Consider the following 15,791-nt stretch of genomic DNA (forward strand, 5'->3'; position numbering starts at 1 on the left):
ACCAATATGAAATAGCATGAAAACAAAAACAAAAACGTTCGTGCCTGCACACCTTTACTACAGAGGGCTGGTTTACAAAACATTTTATTCTCAAGATCTAAATTGAAGACAAAATCACTTTACCCCGTGATCCAAACAAATATTCATCTTTATTTTATGAAAACGAAGATCAGAGAAGGGCAATAATTGCTAGCTATGACCACTTTTGAGTAAAACTAGATACTGTTTTTACTCATAGATCATATTAAAAATACAGTATAAAAGAAACTTAACACGCACACCCGGTTTAATGTGACAGGTTGAACCTGCCATGATCTCCTTCCTATCTGAATTAAAAGATGAAAGTGCCGCCCGCATGCCAGATCTGCTGTTCTGCTCCCTGACTCACCTCACAGCGCCACGCGTACTCAATCACTTTAACCCTGTGTGACGCTCGCACGTGTTGCGCTTCCGTGATTAAAATTGCGAAAACAGTGCAGGAATGGGAGAATCACATGGGTCAAACTTACTGACAAGCTCCAAGTCACAGGAGGAACACCTCCCACCACCGCCGTGACTTTGTGGCGGGGGGGGGGGGGGGGGGGGGGTGGGAACAGGGCTGCAAGGCACACCCTGAATTTGAAAAAAACACCGCAATGGAGCAGGAATACAGCAGGAACAACTGAAGAGCAGACTCAGGGGGAAGGAGACTGAAAATGAAGAGAAAGGCTAAGGGGGAAGGGTTATAAATCACAATAACCAACTCTTTACTGAAGAAAAATTTAAAAAAAGTTTAAAATAAAGAACCTGCGTACCAAACTCTTCCATTTTTTTTTTAGGGTTCACCCCTATTTACAAAAAAGTGTGTTACTGTTTTTAACACAACACACACACATTACTCATGAAGAGACCCACCGAAAACAATGGGGCCTGTGGTAAATAGTATTCGTTCATGCTTAACACCGCTTTGCGAATAAGGGTGTAAATACATGCATATTAAAACAGCGCTGTGTATCAAGGTGCCTACCTCGCCCAGTAAACCCCAGCAATGCAGCTGTGCTAAGAATAATGCTGTTGCCTTCTTTTTAACATAGCGGGGCATATGCAGAAGTAAACAATGTGCTAATAAGTTCATAAGCAATCACCACAGTATTTATGAACTTCTGGTAAATTCACCGCCACCTAAAAGGAGGCACATTTAACTGATATGTTACAAGGGAAAAGGTGATGTCCTGAGCTTTCTTATTATTTCCCCCCCCCGCGAAAGACAGAGCACACTGCCACCCCTTCCCCCACTGAAGCACATATACCCACGATAACCTTCAACCTTTTAACACGGATGAATACGCAGGCCTCGAAATACATGAAATCAAAACCACCAGGACTAAGGCCAAAAGATGAAACATTACATCCAAGGAACAAACTGGATGACAGCTGACGAGACTAAGCAGTTGAATATTTGCCCCTCTCTTATGATATAAGCTATAAGGCTATTGGGGGTGGGGGAGATTTTATGATAACTTGTGCATTAAAATTCTCTCTCTGTCTTACACTGGCAATTACCATACAACATACATACAAAGCTGCAGAAATCAAATTTGAAAGTTGGAAGAAAAATAAAAGCAGTGGCTTACCTGTGTAGCCCGAGAAGGGCTTGTGTATCACTCCTACCACTGGCTTGCCATCTACAGCCACGCATACCATCGTGGTGACATACTGTCGCAGATTCTCTGAAATTAAGGAACTTATGAAATCCTACAAATCTGTGTCAACATTTATATAAGTGCTTTACAATCAATTATTATACAGATACAAATCTCTTTCATACCAGCTGCACAGAAAATGGTGGCTCAGTGTTGAGCGTCCTCTTTCCTAACGCACACCCAGCCATGTCTCCTGGGTGCATGATACAATATTTAAATGAGGGGTCGTGTTAAAAGGAGGCACTAGGGACAATAGTGCACCCTTAGTTCCTCCTTGGCAGCCCAGGAGAGGTGGTTGTCAGTGGGTTAGGAAAACAGACGCTCAATTTTACAAGCGTCCATTTTCCTATCTCGCGCACACCCACGAATTAGGAAAATGGACGCTTGTTAATGGAGCCTCCTTTTCCTAACCTGACCACCAGCACTTTTTATTAAACTTTTTTTTTTTTTTTTTTTTTTAATATTAAACATTCTGGTTCCTCAGACAATGTCGCCATGGTATTAAGTCAAAGGATGTACAGAAAAAGCAGTATTTTCTGCGTTTCTGAACACATTTTTGGGCTGCTCAGAAATTAACTTTTGCTCTGGGCTGGTGTTAATTTCTGAGCGTACAAATGTGCAGATTGGGCACTTTTTTTTTTTTTTGTATTTGGGGCGTATAGTTAATAGCCTGATCAATATGCATTTGCATGTGATGAGCGCTATTATTTTGAGGTGGGGGGAATGTTGGACAGGCATTTTGGACGTGCTAAACCCCTTACGGTATAAGGGGTTGTAGACGCACGTCAAACAGTGTGCTCTGCTGAGTGCGGTTTACTGTATTGGCCTGTAAGAGAGTACATAGGCTAAGAGGAGACAAAGACAAGCAGGATCAGTGAGAGAAGCGGAATCTGAACCCATGCCAGAATTCTAGCCTTGCACAATAGTCTAGTAAGGTTCAAGTAGTGATGCGTCCCTTGCTGCACATCACTGCTTAAGGGGGGTGGAATGGAATGTAGGAATAAAAACCACAAATTTACTACTGTACATACAGCAAAATAGATTCTCTGACTTCAATGGAGAGGTGAACTATTTCAGAGAGACACGGAAGCGCAGAATTTCTAACTACTTGAAGTCGGAACTAAATTATCTGATTGCTAAGCTGGCACTGTTTACAAAGGCCGCTGATAACAGGAGTCTTGATTTAGCAAAAATAGCAGAAAGTACAAGCAAGTCTGTGCCTACATGCTGAGTCCTTCAAAAAGGGGCTCAGAAAGACAATTTACAAGCCAGGTGTGTATGTATAAAAACAGATCCAAACTTGTAAGCACGGCTCAGCTCTGCCTGGAGATGGGCCCTCTCCAATCACAAAAAAAGGATTTTTCAGACAGGTCAGCACTGTCAAAAAAGCTGGTCAGCTCTGTCTCATGTGGCTGCCTGATGGACAAACTAGGGGGGGGAGGGGAGGGGTCAAGAAGTCTGAGAAGGACCCAATCAGAATTGGACTCATGTCACTAAATTAGTATGTATTAAGCCTCTGAATATGCATCAACTGGCTTTTAAAATCCCTGGGGGGAAAAAGGGCTCAGGGTGGCAGCTCACCAGCGAAATGACAGAGACATTGCGTGGACCGAGCAGAGCCAGTGCCCTGAAGTGCTGAATGGAAGAGCTCTTCAGCCCTGCTATTGTATGCAGAGTCACACTTGCCAGATTCTTCCCAAGGAACTAGGCAAGTCCTCTGTCCTCCTTCAGAGCTGAGACCCACAGCTGCTTCAGAGACAGGGGTCGGGTTCAGCAGACTGTCACTTCCCTCACAATTCAGAAACCAGGGATCTTCAAAGTGGTGAGAAGGAATTAATTCCTGACGAATGGTCTAGGGGCTAGCACATTAAAACATTCCTAAAGTATGAGCAAGTTGCAGCCAAGGTAATGTGTCTTATTTATTCTTATCTGCTAAGCTAATTATCAGAAGTGTATTCTATGCTAAGGATTATTTACTAGAGATGTGCATTCGTTTGCAACGAAATAGGAAATAGAGACGATATTTCCTATTTCGTTGCGGTTCGCGGGGCTGCCGAAACGATAAGAAACCCCATGAAATTTCCACCCCGCGCCATTTTTTAAGATGGCGCCAGCCGTCCATTGCTCCTACCATGTGACAGGCCGGCCTATGGCACAGATAGCCCCTGTCACATGGTAAGGGCAAAGGGCCACTGGCACCATTTTGATTACTGGCAGCCGACAGCGGGAGATCACTCTCGGGACCCCCGCTGGACCACCAGGGACTTTCAGCAAGTTTTTTTTGGGGGGGGGGGGTTGTAATTAATTAAATTTGAAAGGTTGGGGTGGGTTTGGGATTTTCGTTCTGGGGCAACCAAAAGAAAAATCAGCTCGAACCGCGGGAAAATGAAATTTTCCACGACAGGCAAATAAAGGCTGAAACAAAAGGTTCGGTCGAATCACATCACTATTTACAAGTTTCTGGTCTAGCATAAGATGTTATTTTGTTCTCAGTGGCAAATCTGAAGAGTCTGACAAATAGACTAATTCTACGGAGAAAATACTTGGTCTTTCCTGAAATATTTGGATTGTGTAGATATAGGAGTTAAGAACCGTCTGTAGCACTGCCACCTGAGGTGGGGGGGGGGGGGGGACAGCGCAGTTGCTTACCTATAAAAGGTGTTCTCCTAGGACAGCAAGATATCACCCACATGTGAGGTCTAACATCTGAAGGAGTCTGGCATGAAAAACTTTTGTCAAATTTTCTAGAAGCTTTGCCCAGGCTGCTAGTGTTCACGCGAGGTTCCCCTTCAGTCTCATAACAGCAAAATAAGAGCGAAAAATAAAACAAACCAGAGGAGAACCCAGCTTCATGGGGAGGCGGGCGAGATTCGAGGGCTAACTTCCTGCAGTCCTTTGAAAACACCACCTGTTACAGATAAGCAACCGCACTTTCTCCTAGGACAAGCAGGATGGTAGTCCTCACAGGGGTGAATACCAAGCTCCAGCCTGCCCCATTTAACTGGGAAGACCAACAGCGGCCGAACAAGGTGCCAACGAGCACAACACAACTGCAGCGCAGGTAAAAAGAGGGGCCATCTGGGTCCCACAAGAAGCAAGAAGAGTTGGGTTCAGATCTGGAACAGACTGCGCAGGACAGACTGACCAAAGTCACTGTCCTGATGACCATCCCTCTCTAGGCAGTAATGAGACAAAAACGTGTGAAGAGAACTTCAGATTGCGGCCCGACAAATTTCGACGACGGGGACTGTACGCAAATGAGCCACAGACGTTGCCATAGCCTGTACAGAGTGAGCCTTTACTCTGCCAGCCAGCTGAAGGCCTGCCTGCGTGTAGCAGAAGGCAATGCAAGCTGCCAACCAGTTTGACAAGGTCTGTCTACCCACCGCCCCTCCCAGCCTCTTGGGGTCAAAAGACACGAAAAGCTTGGTAGACCGTCTGTGACCTACAGTGCGATCCAGGTAGAAAAGCCAAGGCCCTTTTATAGTCCAAGGCATGAAGTGCCCATTCCCCTGGGTGGGAATGAGACCTCAGAAAGAAATTCTGGATAGCTGCAAATGAAGGCTCAAGGTGCAGTAGCAAACAGCCAGGCCAGAAGTCACCTCTATCCCACAACTGTTTGTTTTTTTGCAAATTCATTTCACTTTCTACTTTAAAAAAAAACCAAAACAAACAGTAGTGACATTGTTCATTTATAGGTATGGATGCATTAGGATTTTGTAGAAATTGTTTTACCTACAGTCTAAATGTTTGAATTTACATATATTAGATTCTTCATAGGTTAAACATTTTATTGAGTAGATATGATCATCCATAAAATGATAGATCTGAATGTTTGAGATTTCAACATATCAATACAAAGGCGGCGGCATATGCAGGGTTAAAAGCAAACATACCTGTGTATTCTTGGGTAGCATCCAGTGGGTCAATCCAGATGGTAATACTTTCTGCAGACGCCTCCTGAGGTTGAGGTATTAACTTAATTATCTGATCAGGAATATTCCGGTCCCAGGAGATGGACTCCTGATCATCTGGGTCGAGATGTTCCTCTGTGTTTATCTATCAAAAATACAATTTATTTATATTTTTTTTTACAAAAAAAGGCATTAACTCTCTTGCCCCAGACTGAAATCTCTATTTGCTAAAACCAGCCTGGCAGCAAGTCAGCAGAATGAGATGAGAACAGTGCCTTTACTGTGTGCTAAGCCATGAAATAAGTGTTCCTTCAAATGCACCCAGCTGGTGGAGGAGAGAGGAGCCTGGCACTGCAGCCCATATCCAAAAAAAAAAATGCAAGTTTGTTTACTGTAAATAGTGTTCTCCATACACAGCAGGATGACTTCATCCAGCAGAACCAAAATGTACCTCTTCCCCCCCCCAGCTAGTAGTGATTTTGCTCTACTGAGAATGTGTGGAAATTCCTGAGCGGCCACTACTCTCGCAAGCCCCCTCAGTCGATTTTAGATTTAATGCTAGCTAGGTAGTCGACCCTCCAAGGGAGGTGGCTGCCAGATATTTACGGTAGCATGGCTAATTCATCCTGTTGTCTATGGAGAACAATGTTCACTTTAAGCAAACTTGCTATCTCTGTCAACAAGCAGTACTGAATTAGCCATGACATGTGAAGCAACTGGTTCAGAAACTGAAAAGAGAGGAGCTATTTTAGATCTAATTCTTAGTGGAACGCAGGATTTGGTGAGAGGCAACAGTGCTGATAAAAACATTTTTAATCAGACTTAATATTCCTTAGTAATATATACTCTATTTAGATTTTCCTAGATAAGGGAAAGTTTGAATTTTCAAGAGAGATTTTTAATTGAATGGCTATGCTCTGGACAATGAATCTTTGCAGCCTGAGGCCTGAATGTAGCACTCTCCGATTTTATTTTATCTTTTTTTTTTTTTTTTAGAAAGCAGTCTCTAGTAGCCATGGGTGTCCATGCAGCAAGATGGTTTTATTTTCTTTTGTTTTATTGTATATGCTTATATTATGACATGTACTATTTTTATTTTTTCATAGTATTAATTATTGATAATTTTTATTGTAAATGGTATATATATTTTATAAATAAAATGATCCAATTTGAATTAAGAACTGAAAGGGGGACAATAAGTAAATCTACACCTCTAGTACTGAACTTTGAAATGGGAGACTTTCAAAAAATGAGGAGGACAGAAAAAAACGGAAAGGTGCAGCTACAAAGGTTATGAGTGTACAAAAGACAGACATTCTTTAAAAATACCATCTTGGAAGCACAGTCAAATGCATTCCATCCATTAAGAAAGGTGGAAGGAAGGCCAAATGCCTGCCAGCTTGGTTAAAAGGTGAAGTAAGAGGCTATTTTAGAAAAAAAAAAAAAACACTTTCTTCAAAAATTGGAAAGAGGATCCATCTGCACAGGGAAAAGATTAAGCATCGTCAAGTTAAATGTAAAACACTGATAAGACAAGTTAAGAGAGAATGTGAAAAAAGTTGGCCATAGAGGCAAAACAAAATTCTTTTAAAATATATCCAAAGCAGGGGAGATAAGATGGCCACCATGTGAGAAGCTCTGTTTCATTTATTGGTTGTTTAATTTTTCCTCTAAATATGTCTCATACTAAATGAAAAAGCAAGCTAAGGGAGAATATCCCCCTTGTTGCAGCTACACAAACTATGGATTGAGGGCTTTTTTGCTACCACACAGACAACTATTCCAGGAGCGATGGCCACTGCAGGGTCCGATGTTGAGCAATAGTTTTTCACGCTTATTTTTTCTTTTTTGTGTGTATGTATTTCTGGCTTGGTTTTTTTGAGCGTTAACTTGCAACCTGATTATGGAACACAGGTTGTCAAATTTTAATCATTGGTTTCCAAGTTAAAATAATATATTCTTGAGCATTAGTTTGATATTTTGTGTTTTGACTTATGTTTTAAACTTTTAAAGACACTGGCACTTATCGGTAAGAAGAGAGCAGCACTTCTCAAACGCCCAACCCGCCACTGCTCGTGTTTCGTACACTTCTTCAGGGATGGCTTTTAAATTGTGCTGTTTGCAAGTGTCAGGACTCGTTTCCCAGCCGTTGCTGAACGTCGGCTTTACTGGAGCCTAGTAAGAGTCTAGCTGAGGCATTTTGTAATAGCTCTAGTGGTTTTAGTTACTTAGTAATAGGGAGTTACAGTCATCTAAGTTTGAAAATATTAATGTTTGTAAAACAGCGAGGAAGTCTTGCATTGTTAGCAATGGTTTCAGCCGGTATAGTATTCTCAGCTTGATTTGATTAGTTTTGATTATATGCTTTTTCATTGAAAAGTTCTCAATCTGTATTCCAAGGTCTCGAACTTGATCTGAGGGTGTAATGTTAAAATTTCCTAGGTCTAAGGTTGGCTGTTTGATTATTGTGGAATTTCTCCTTAACCACATTTCAGTTTTTTTGTGTTTAGAGTTAGCTTCAGCTGAAATAGTTTTTGTTGTATTGCCTTCATGTAGGTGGACAGGGTCAAATGGTATGTAGAATTGTATGGCATCTGCATATAGGAAGAAGTTAATTCCTAGTACCGCTAGTAGTATACATAGAGGTTGCATAAATATGTTGAATAGTGTAGCTGAGCGTGCAGATCCCCAGAGGATACCTGTATCGATTATGAAGGTGTTAGATAAGTGATTGTCTAATTTGACTTGGAATGATCTGCTAGGAAGAGAGAGAACCAAAACAATGACCTTTCCGTCTATTCCATTTTTTCTCAATTGATGACACAGCAGGGTGTGGTCTATAGTGTTGAAGGCTACTGGGAGATCAATTAGTACCAGGATATAGGATTCATCATTGTCAAATCCCTGTAGTATTGGGTCGGTTAAGGAAATGAGCAGGGTTTCTGTTGAGCGATCTTTTCTGAAACTGAATTGATTTAGGTAGAGAATACAGTCTTCTCAGCAACTTTCTAATTATACTAGCTCTTTAGTGATGAAAGGCAAGTTGCATATTAGTCGATAATTGTCCCAATCATCAATTCTGCCAGTTTTATTTTTTAGGATAGGTTTAATCACAGCTTGTTTTGCTCTATCTGGGACCAATCCTTCTGGTAGCGAGTAGTTTACCATATTTGTAATTGTTGGAGTTATTACGTTGTGTACTATTTTCAGGGATCTTGCGGGGATTGGGTCCAATTTTGGATGACAGGTTTAATTTTTGTAATTATTTGGTTCGTTTCGAGTTTGTTTTTTTTTTTACTTAAGTCTTTATTAGGTTTTCAGAAGCAACAAAATAAGCAGCACAACATATCACATCTGCACATTACATTAGAGACAAAGACTATGTCATGCACCCCCCCCCCCCCAGGATCCCTCCCCATCCCGCCCTACATCCATGTGCGCAATATAAAAATTACAGGGTCCAAAAGCCAGAGACAGTATCATTGAAAGAGGAGTGGCATTCCCAGAAAAGGAGACAGTAGCTAAACATGATCATGTAAACAAAACCTGCAGTTTCGAGTTTTGATATTGTGTCAAATGTGTTTCATTTTGCTTGCCCATGTTTTTCTTCTTGTTCTTTTGTTGGTAAGTCAGTGGAGAATTGTGTTTTCAGCCTATTGATTTTGTCTAGTAGCAATGTGGCATATTCATTGCAGGAGTTCTTTGTAAAGTTGTGGTCATTTGAGATTGATGTTGATGGGCCCTTGATTATGTTTTTGACTGTTTCGAATAGGAATTTTGAGCTAAATATTACCCCATGAATCTCTTTAGTGAAATCTTTTTTTGCTTTATTGATTTGTTTACAGTATTTTTCTAGGGATTCCTAGGGATTCCATGGATTGGCATTTCCGCCATTCTTTTCAGATTTTCTCAGGGTTTGTTTAGTGTGTCTTAGCTCTTCACTATACCAAGGCTTCTTTTGTTTAGATATTGCGTTCTTTTTGAACATTTTTTTCTGGACTGGGCATAAGATATATTATTTCATAGATATCCCAAGAGTCAAAAGCTGAAGTGGCATTATAAAATTTAAGATCAGTTATCTTATTTTTAGTAGTCTCTTCAAGTATTTTCATTTCTATCTTTTTTCTGTAAGTGAATGATTAATATAGGATACTTCTGCTTTTATTAGTTGGTGGTCAGACCAGGGTAGTATGCAGTGGGATGAATTGATTGTGCAGTTAATGTGATTGGTGAATATTATGTCAAGGATGTGTCCTGCTTTATGAGGTGGTTTGGTTTTAAACTGTGACCAGCCCATTGCTTCCATAGTATCTAGGAAGATTTCACTTGCTGTTTTAGGTATGCTGTTCACATGTAGGCTAAAGTCCTACAATTATAGTGGATTCAGGTGATGGAAATGCTTTTCTGAAAATTTCGATTAGGGGTGAGCAGTCTAATCGGAGTGTACCAGGTGGGCAATAGACAGTACCTATATTTGTGTTGATTTTAGTATTGCCACCTCATATGGGGGGTTAATCTCTACTTTCTAGGGTTTTAGTTCTTTTTTTTTAGGATTATTAATATATCCCCATCTTTATGTTTGTGTCTGGAGAAGTGAAAGATATAGTTGGGGGAGATCAATTTGATTTGAGAACATAATCACTGTCTTTTAGCCATGTTTCGGTAAAGCAGAAGAAAGTAGGTTTTTGTTCTTCTAGTAGATTTATCAATGAGATTTTCTTTGTCAATGATTGAACATTTAGTAATAAGAGTAGACATTAGGCAAGAATAGACTACAGGAGTTATTACTTATCTTGTAATAGATCAGTTTTGTGCTCTTTAGCAGCCTGTGCTGAGAGGTTAAGAACATCCCATACTGGGTCAGACCAAGGGTCCATCAAGCCCAGCATCCTGTTTCCAACAGTGGCCAATCTAGGCCATAAGAACCTGGCAAGTACCCAAAAACTAAGGTTCTATGAAGATTTCTATATATTCCTTGTCCTGTGATAGTTTCGATGAGGTATGTAGGCTTCATTGTTATAGCTGTTTGGAATGGGTAGTATTCACTTCAGGTTCCTTGAGGTAGATGAGGGTGTAGGTTAGCACTTCTGGAAGAAGGTGCAAGTTAGCATTGTATGCTCATAGAGAGAAAGGTGCAAGCTCCTCTTGTTGTGCTCCTTAGGCGCTTGTGCCATGAGGCGCTTGCAAACTGACATTGCAGCCGCGGGTTAGTAGATGGTGGGCAGAGCGGTCGTGTCAGCGCTAGGAGAGAGAGGTCTCACCTACTCCTTTCATGGGGGAAAGGGTGCTCCCTGCCCATCTGGCTCAATGCCCCCGATGCCTGTGGTTGACACGATGTTTGGGCCAGACAGCTCCCGCTTCTCACCAGCTCCTTGCCACTCTCCCCAGCTGCCCTCTCCAACACCTTTAGCATTGCAGCTGCGGATTAGGAGGTGTTGGTGGGTGGGCAGGCAATAGGTGGAGTGGTCGCATCAGCACCAGGTTGCAAAATCTTACCTCCTCTAATGTGGGAAGGGCGCTCCCTGCCTGTCTGACTCAATGCCCCCAGTGCCAGTTGTTGACTCCATGTTTGGGCCAGGCAACCCCCACTTCTCACCAGCTCCTTGCCACTCTCCCTGGCACCTTCTCTGCTGATGCCTTCGGCATTGCAGCTGCAGGTTAGTAGGTAGTAGTTACCACATCAAGCTAAGGCGGTGTGGCAAAGGTATGCCCAGTACTAAAAACAGCTTTAACTAAACCTGCTGTGATCACATCGGATGCTATCTGGAATGCACTGGTATCTTGAGGCCTCTATTTCTTCTTTAACTAATGTAACTTTGGACACTAATCATTGTGTACTGGCAACTGAAACATTGGTTTCATCTTGTGGGATAATGAGGAGATTATTTCTCTGATTTCCTTATTTGTATTAGTGTATTTGATACAGTGGATTAACTAGTAAACCAGCTAAAGCTTATTAGGAAAACCAGAAAGGCTGAAGATTTGCAGTCTCTGCATTTGCTCAGAAATAATGCACATTGAAGACAGTATACTGGACATTGGAATGTTTGAAGATTGACAATGACTTTTGGAGTGAGCTAAAATAGTTTACATTTGGAGTCTATCAACCATGGATGCAGCCATAGATACAGTCATTGATGTAGTCACTGATTTGTTCTTCTGGGTTATTTCTGACCAACCAATGCTGCTATATGGTACAGAATAGTTATGCTAATAATTGATTTTTATTTGGCTGGAGCTATTCTGGCACAAAACTATATATGAAAGAGAACTTGATTATTCTGGTACAAAACCATATTTGAGGAAAAGAGCTTCAATCTATAACCAATCAGAAAAGAACATTTGTCCTTGATGGTATTTGGGAAACTATAAAACAGGGTGCAACATTATCATCGATTTGGGGAGAGAAAGAGCGAGAGAGCGCGAGAGATCCAGAAGACATCACAGTGTTACCCTCCCCACTGTGAGTATCAATAGCAGAGCCAGCTACAACTTACATTGTAAGTATTTGATACAATATTAATTAAGTATAGAGATCTGGGAAATGTACTCTGCATTTGTTCCTTATTTCTCTGAAAAGATCCCGAGAGAGAGAGATATAATAGGATAAGGAATTATATACTTTATTGTATATTCTAAATGTATATTAAAGAAACATTAAAAAGATATAGCAAATCAAATTTTACCAATCTGCTTATTAAAAATTATTAAATTGGTGTCTGAATTATTCCTTATCAAACTAAAATAGTAACAATCTCATAGTGCAGAAATTGAAGTTTTGGATTCATGGGTTGCTGCAGTTGAGAAGATTCAACATGGCTTGGTTCACACTAAATCAGTTCACTCTAAGAAGTTCGAGAACTCTTTGAGAAATTTGTATTTGAGGGTTCTAAATTTTCCACTTATTAAATTGATTTCCCCTTTAGGTATCTTTAAGCATTATATTCGTCATGTTCTCAAAATCCCATTGGTTGCTATGCCTATCATCACTAAGGCATATTACTTGCCACAAAATGAGAAAGGAGCTATTGGACATAAACCTCAAAAATTACCCTTGGATTTGATGGACATTCTTGAATCACCACAAGACATTAAGATTTCAAAAAGAGGGACTTTGTTGGTATCTTTTGATTTTTTGAGTGACAAATATTGTTCTCAGATTTTTTTCTCTCTTAATAGATTGCTTTTGTTTTAATGGTCAGAAAATATGGACATACCCAATTGTTACCAGAGTAACTCAAGAGCACAGAAAAAGGTTTCTATCTATGAAATCTAAGGTTTTGTCATTGGGGGCGCAATTTATTTTGCGATATCCATGTACGTGTTTGGTGAAGCATCTTATTTTTAATTATATTTTTTTTTTAACCTTCTCAACTGCGTACATTCCTGGATTCACGTGCCTAGAGATTACCAATTAGATTTGATGGTGTGGATTATACTTCTCGTTCTTTCATATTTTCATTGTTCTTTTTGCTCCTTTTTTCCTTTGGTCTCCCCCTTTTCTTTATCTTGAGAAATGCGTAAAGGTAAATTTCCTTTTTTTTTTTTAATGCCGTTTGCTTTTTGTATTACTTAACATTGTACATATCTCATTTTCTGGTACAAGGTATTCTTGTGTTTATTTGAAAATGTATGAAAAAAATATATCCAAAGCAAGAAGTCTGCGAGGGAGTCTGTTGGACTGTAGATGATTGAGGGTTTAAAGGGCACTTAGGGAAGATAAGGCCATCACAGAAAAGAGTAAATGAATTATCTGCTTCAGTGTATACTAATGGAGATGTTGTGGAGATACCAGTTCTGCAGACAGTTTGAGGGTGATGATTCAGATGAACTGAACCAAATCATGGGGAACCTAGAAGATGTAGAAGGACAGATTATCAAACTGAAGAGCAGCAAAATCACCTAGACCAGATGGTATATGCCCAGAGGTTCTGAAAGAACTCAAAATGAAATTTCAGATCTATTACTAGTAATTTGTAAACTATCATTAAAATCGTCCATTGTACCGATGTAAATCTGTTATTTACTCTTTCGGATAGTAGAAAGACTAGCGGGCACTCCATGAAGTTAGCATGGGGCACATTTAAAATTAATCGGAGAAAGTTCTTTTTTACTCAACGCACAATTAAACTCTGGAATTTGTTGCCGGAGGATGTGGTTAGTGCAGTTAATATAGCTGTGTTTAAAAAAGGATTGGATAAGTTCTTGGAGGAGAAGTCCATTACCTGCTATTAAGTTCACTTAGAGAATAGCCACTGCCATTAGCAATGGTTACATGGAATAGACTTAGTTGTTGGGTACTTGCCAGGTTCTTATGGCCTGGATTGGCCACTGTTGGAAACAGGATGCTGGGCTTGATGGACCCTTGGTCTGACCCAGTATGGCATTTTCTTATGTTCTTACCTGAAGACTAGAAGGTGGCCAGCAACCAGTGAGCCTGACTTTGGTGCCAGGAAAAAAATCATGGTAACTATTCTAAAAAAAATCACAGTAGATGGACATGGTTTAATGGACACAGCCAGCATAGAATTACCCAAGGAAAGTCTTGCCTCACAAATCTTTTTTGAAAGGGTTAATAAACATGTGGATAAAGGTAAACTGGTAGATGTGGTGTATTTGAATTTTTAGAAGGCATTTGACAAAGTCCCCCTTGAGAGGCTTCTAAAAAAAATGAAAATGTAATGAGATAGGAGGCAATGTACATTTGTCGATTGCAAACTGGTTAAAAGACAGGAAACAAAGTAGGATTAAATGGTCAGTTCTCTCAGTAGAGAGAGGTAAACAGTGCAGTGCCTCAGGGATCTAGTACTTGGACTGGTGCTTTTCAATATATTTATAAATGATCTGGAGGAGAATGAGTGAGGTGATCAAATTTGCAGATGACAGTTATTCAGAGTAGTTAAACCACAGGAGGATCTTGTGAGACTGGAAGACTGGGCATTCAAATGGCAGATGAAATTTAATGGGGACAAATGCAAGGTGATGCATTCAGGGAAAAATAACCCACGATGTTAGAGTTACCACCTAGGAAAAAGATCTAGGTGTCAGTGGACAATAAATTGAAATAGTCGGCTGAGTGCTTCGGTGTTTAAAAAAAGCAAACAATTGGAGAAATTACTTACCTGATAATTTTGTTTTCCTTAGTGTAGACAGATGGATTCAGGACCAGTGGGTTATGTGCTCTTCTGCTGGCAGATTGGAGACTGAATCAAATTTCAAAGCCGACATCACCCTAGATATACCCCTGCTGTGACCTCAGCTCTTCAGTATTCTCTTCGAAAAGCCACTGTGGGAAATATATTTGCTTAATTAACTTGATTAAAACTGATTAAACTTGATTGAACTGATTTCAAAAACTGAAGACCGCCAGTGCACTCAACTAATTAAACGCCAACACCAGACAAACTGTGGGTGTCTTGAACTAGGAGTAGGCAACGGCTTACCTGTATTTGCTTAATCTCGAGGTTCGCTTTCGGAGGTCCTCCTTCTCTAGGGCAGCCGTGTCCAGGATGCTGAGTCCATCTGTCTACACTAAGGAAAACGAAATCATCAGAGTAGTAATTTCTCATTTCCTATCGTGTAGCCAGATGGACTCAGGATCAGTGGGATGTACAAAAGCTACTCCGGGACAGGGCGGGAGGCTGCCCGTGGCCCACTTAATACTGCCTTTGTGAAGGCTGCATCTTCTCAGGCTTGAACATCCAGGTGGTAGAACCTGGAGAAGGTGTGTAGGAAGGACCACGTCGCCATCTGACAGATCTCGGTGGGCGACAGTAGCTTGGTTTCTGCTCAAGATACTGCCTGGGCCCTAGTAGAATGAGCCTTAACCTGTAGGGGTAAGGGTTTTCCTGCCTCTATGTAGGCCGCCTTGATTACTTCCTTGATCCAGCGAGCTATGGTCACCCACGAGGCTGCTTCTCCTTGATTCCTCCTGCTGCGGAGAACGAACAATCTATCCGTTTTGCGCACCAGTGTCGATCTTTCCAGGTATCTGCCGATATTTAGATGGCGAAGAAAGCATGAGTCTTCAGAGTCCTTATGTTCATCCGGAGATGGTAGGGAGATGGCTTGGTTCAAATTAAACTCTGAAACCACTTTCAGTAGAAAGGAGGGGACAGTGCGCAGCTGTATGGTTCCAGGAGTGAACCTAAGAAACGGCTCCCGACAGGATAGTGCCTGTAGTTCGGAGATGCGA

The 15,791-nt window shown here is 41.0% G+C and overlaps 1 protein-coding gene across 1 annotated transcript in view; it reads right to left on the reverse strand.

The window, feature by feature from the left end:
- The window catches only part of IMPAD1 (inositol monophosphatase domain containing 1), an 83,198-nt gene that overhangs the window by 47,186 nt on the left and 20,221 nt on the right, over positions 1–15,791 (reverse strand). The window contains exons 2-3 of the mRNA XM_029591316.1: positions 5,579–5,741; positions 1,614–1,709 (exon numbers count right to left, since the gene is read on the reverse strand). Of these exons, the coding sequence (XP_029447176.1) occupies positions 1,614–1,709; positions 5,579–5,741 (259 nt within the window). The remainder of the gene's footprint in view (positions 1–1,613; positions 1,710–5,578; positions 5,742–15,791) is intronic.

Source organism: Rhinatrema bivittatum, chromosome 2, assembly GCF_901001135.1.
Source record: "Rhinatrema bivittatum chromosome 2, aRhiBiv1.1, whole genome shotgun sequence".
Classification (NCBI taxonomy): domain Eukaryota; kingdom Metazoa; phylum Chordata; class Amphibia; order Gymnophiona; family Rhinatrematidae; genus Rhinatrema; species Rhinatrema bivittatum.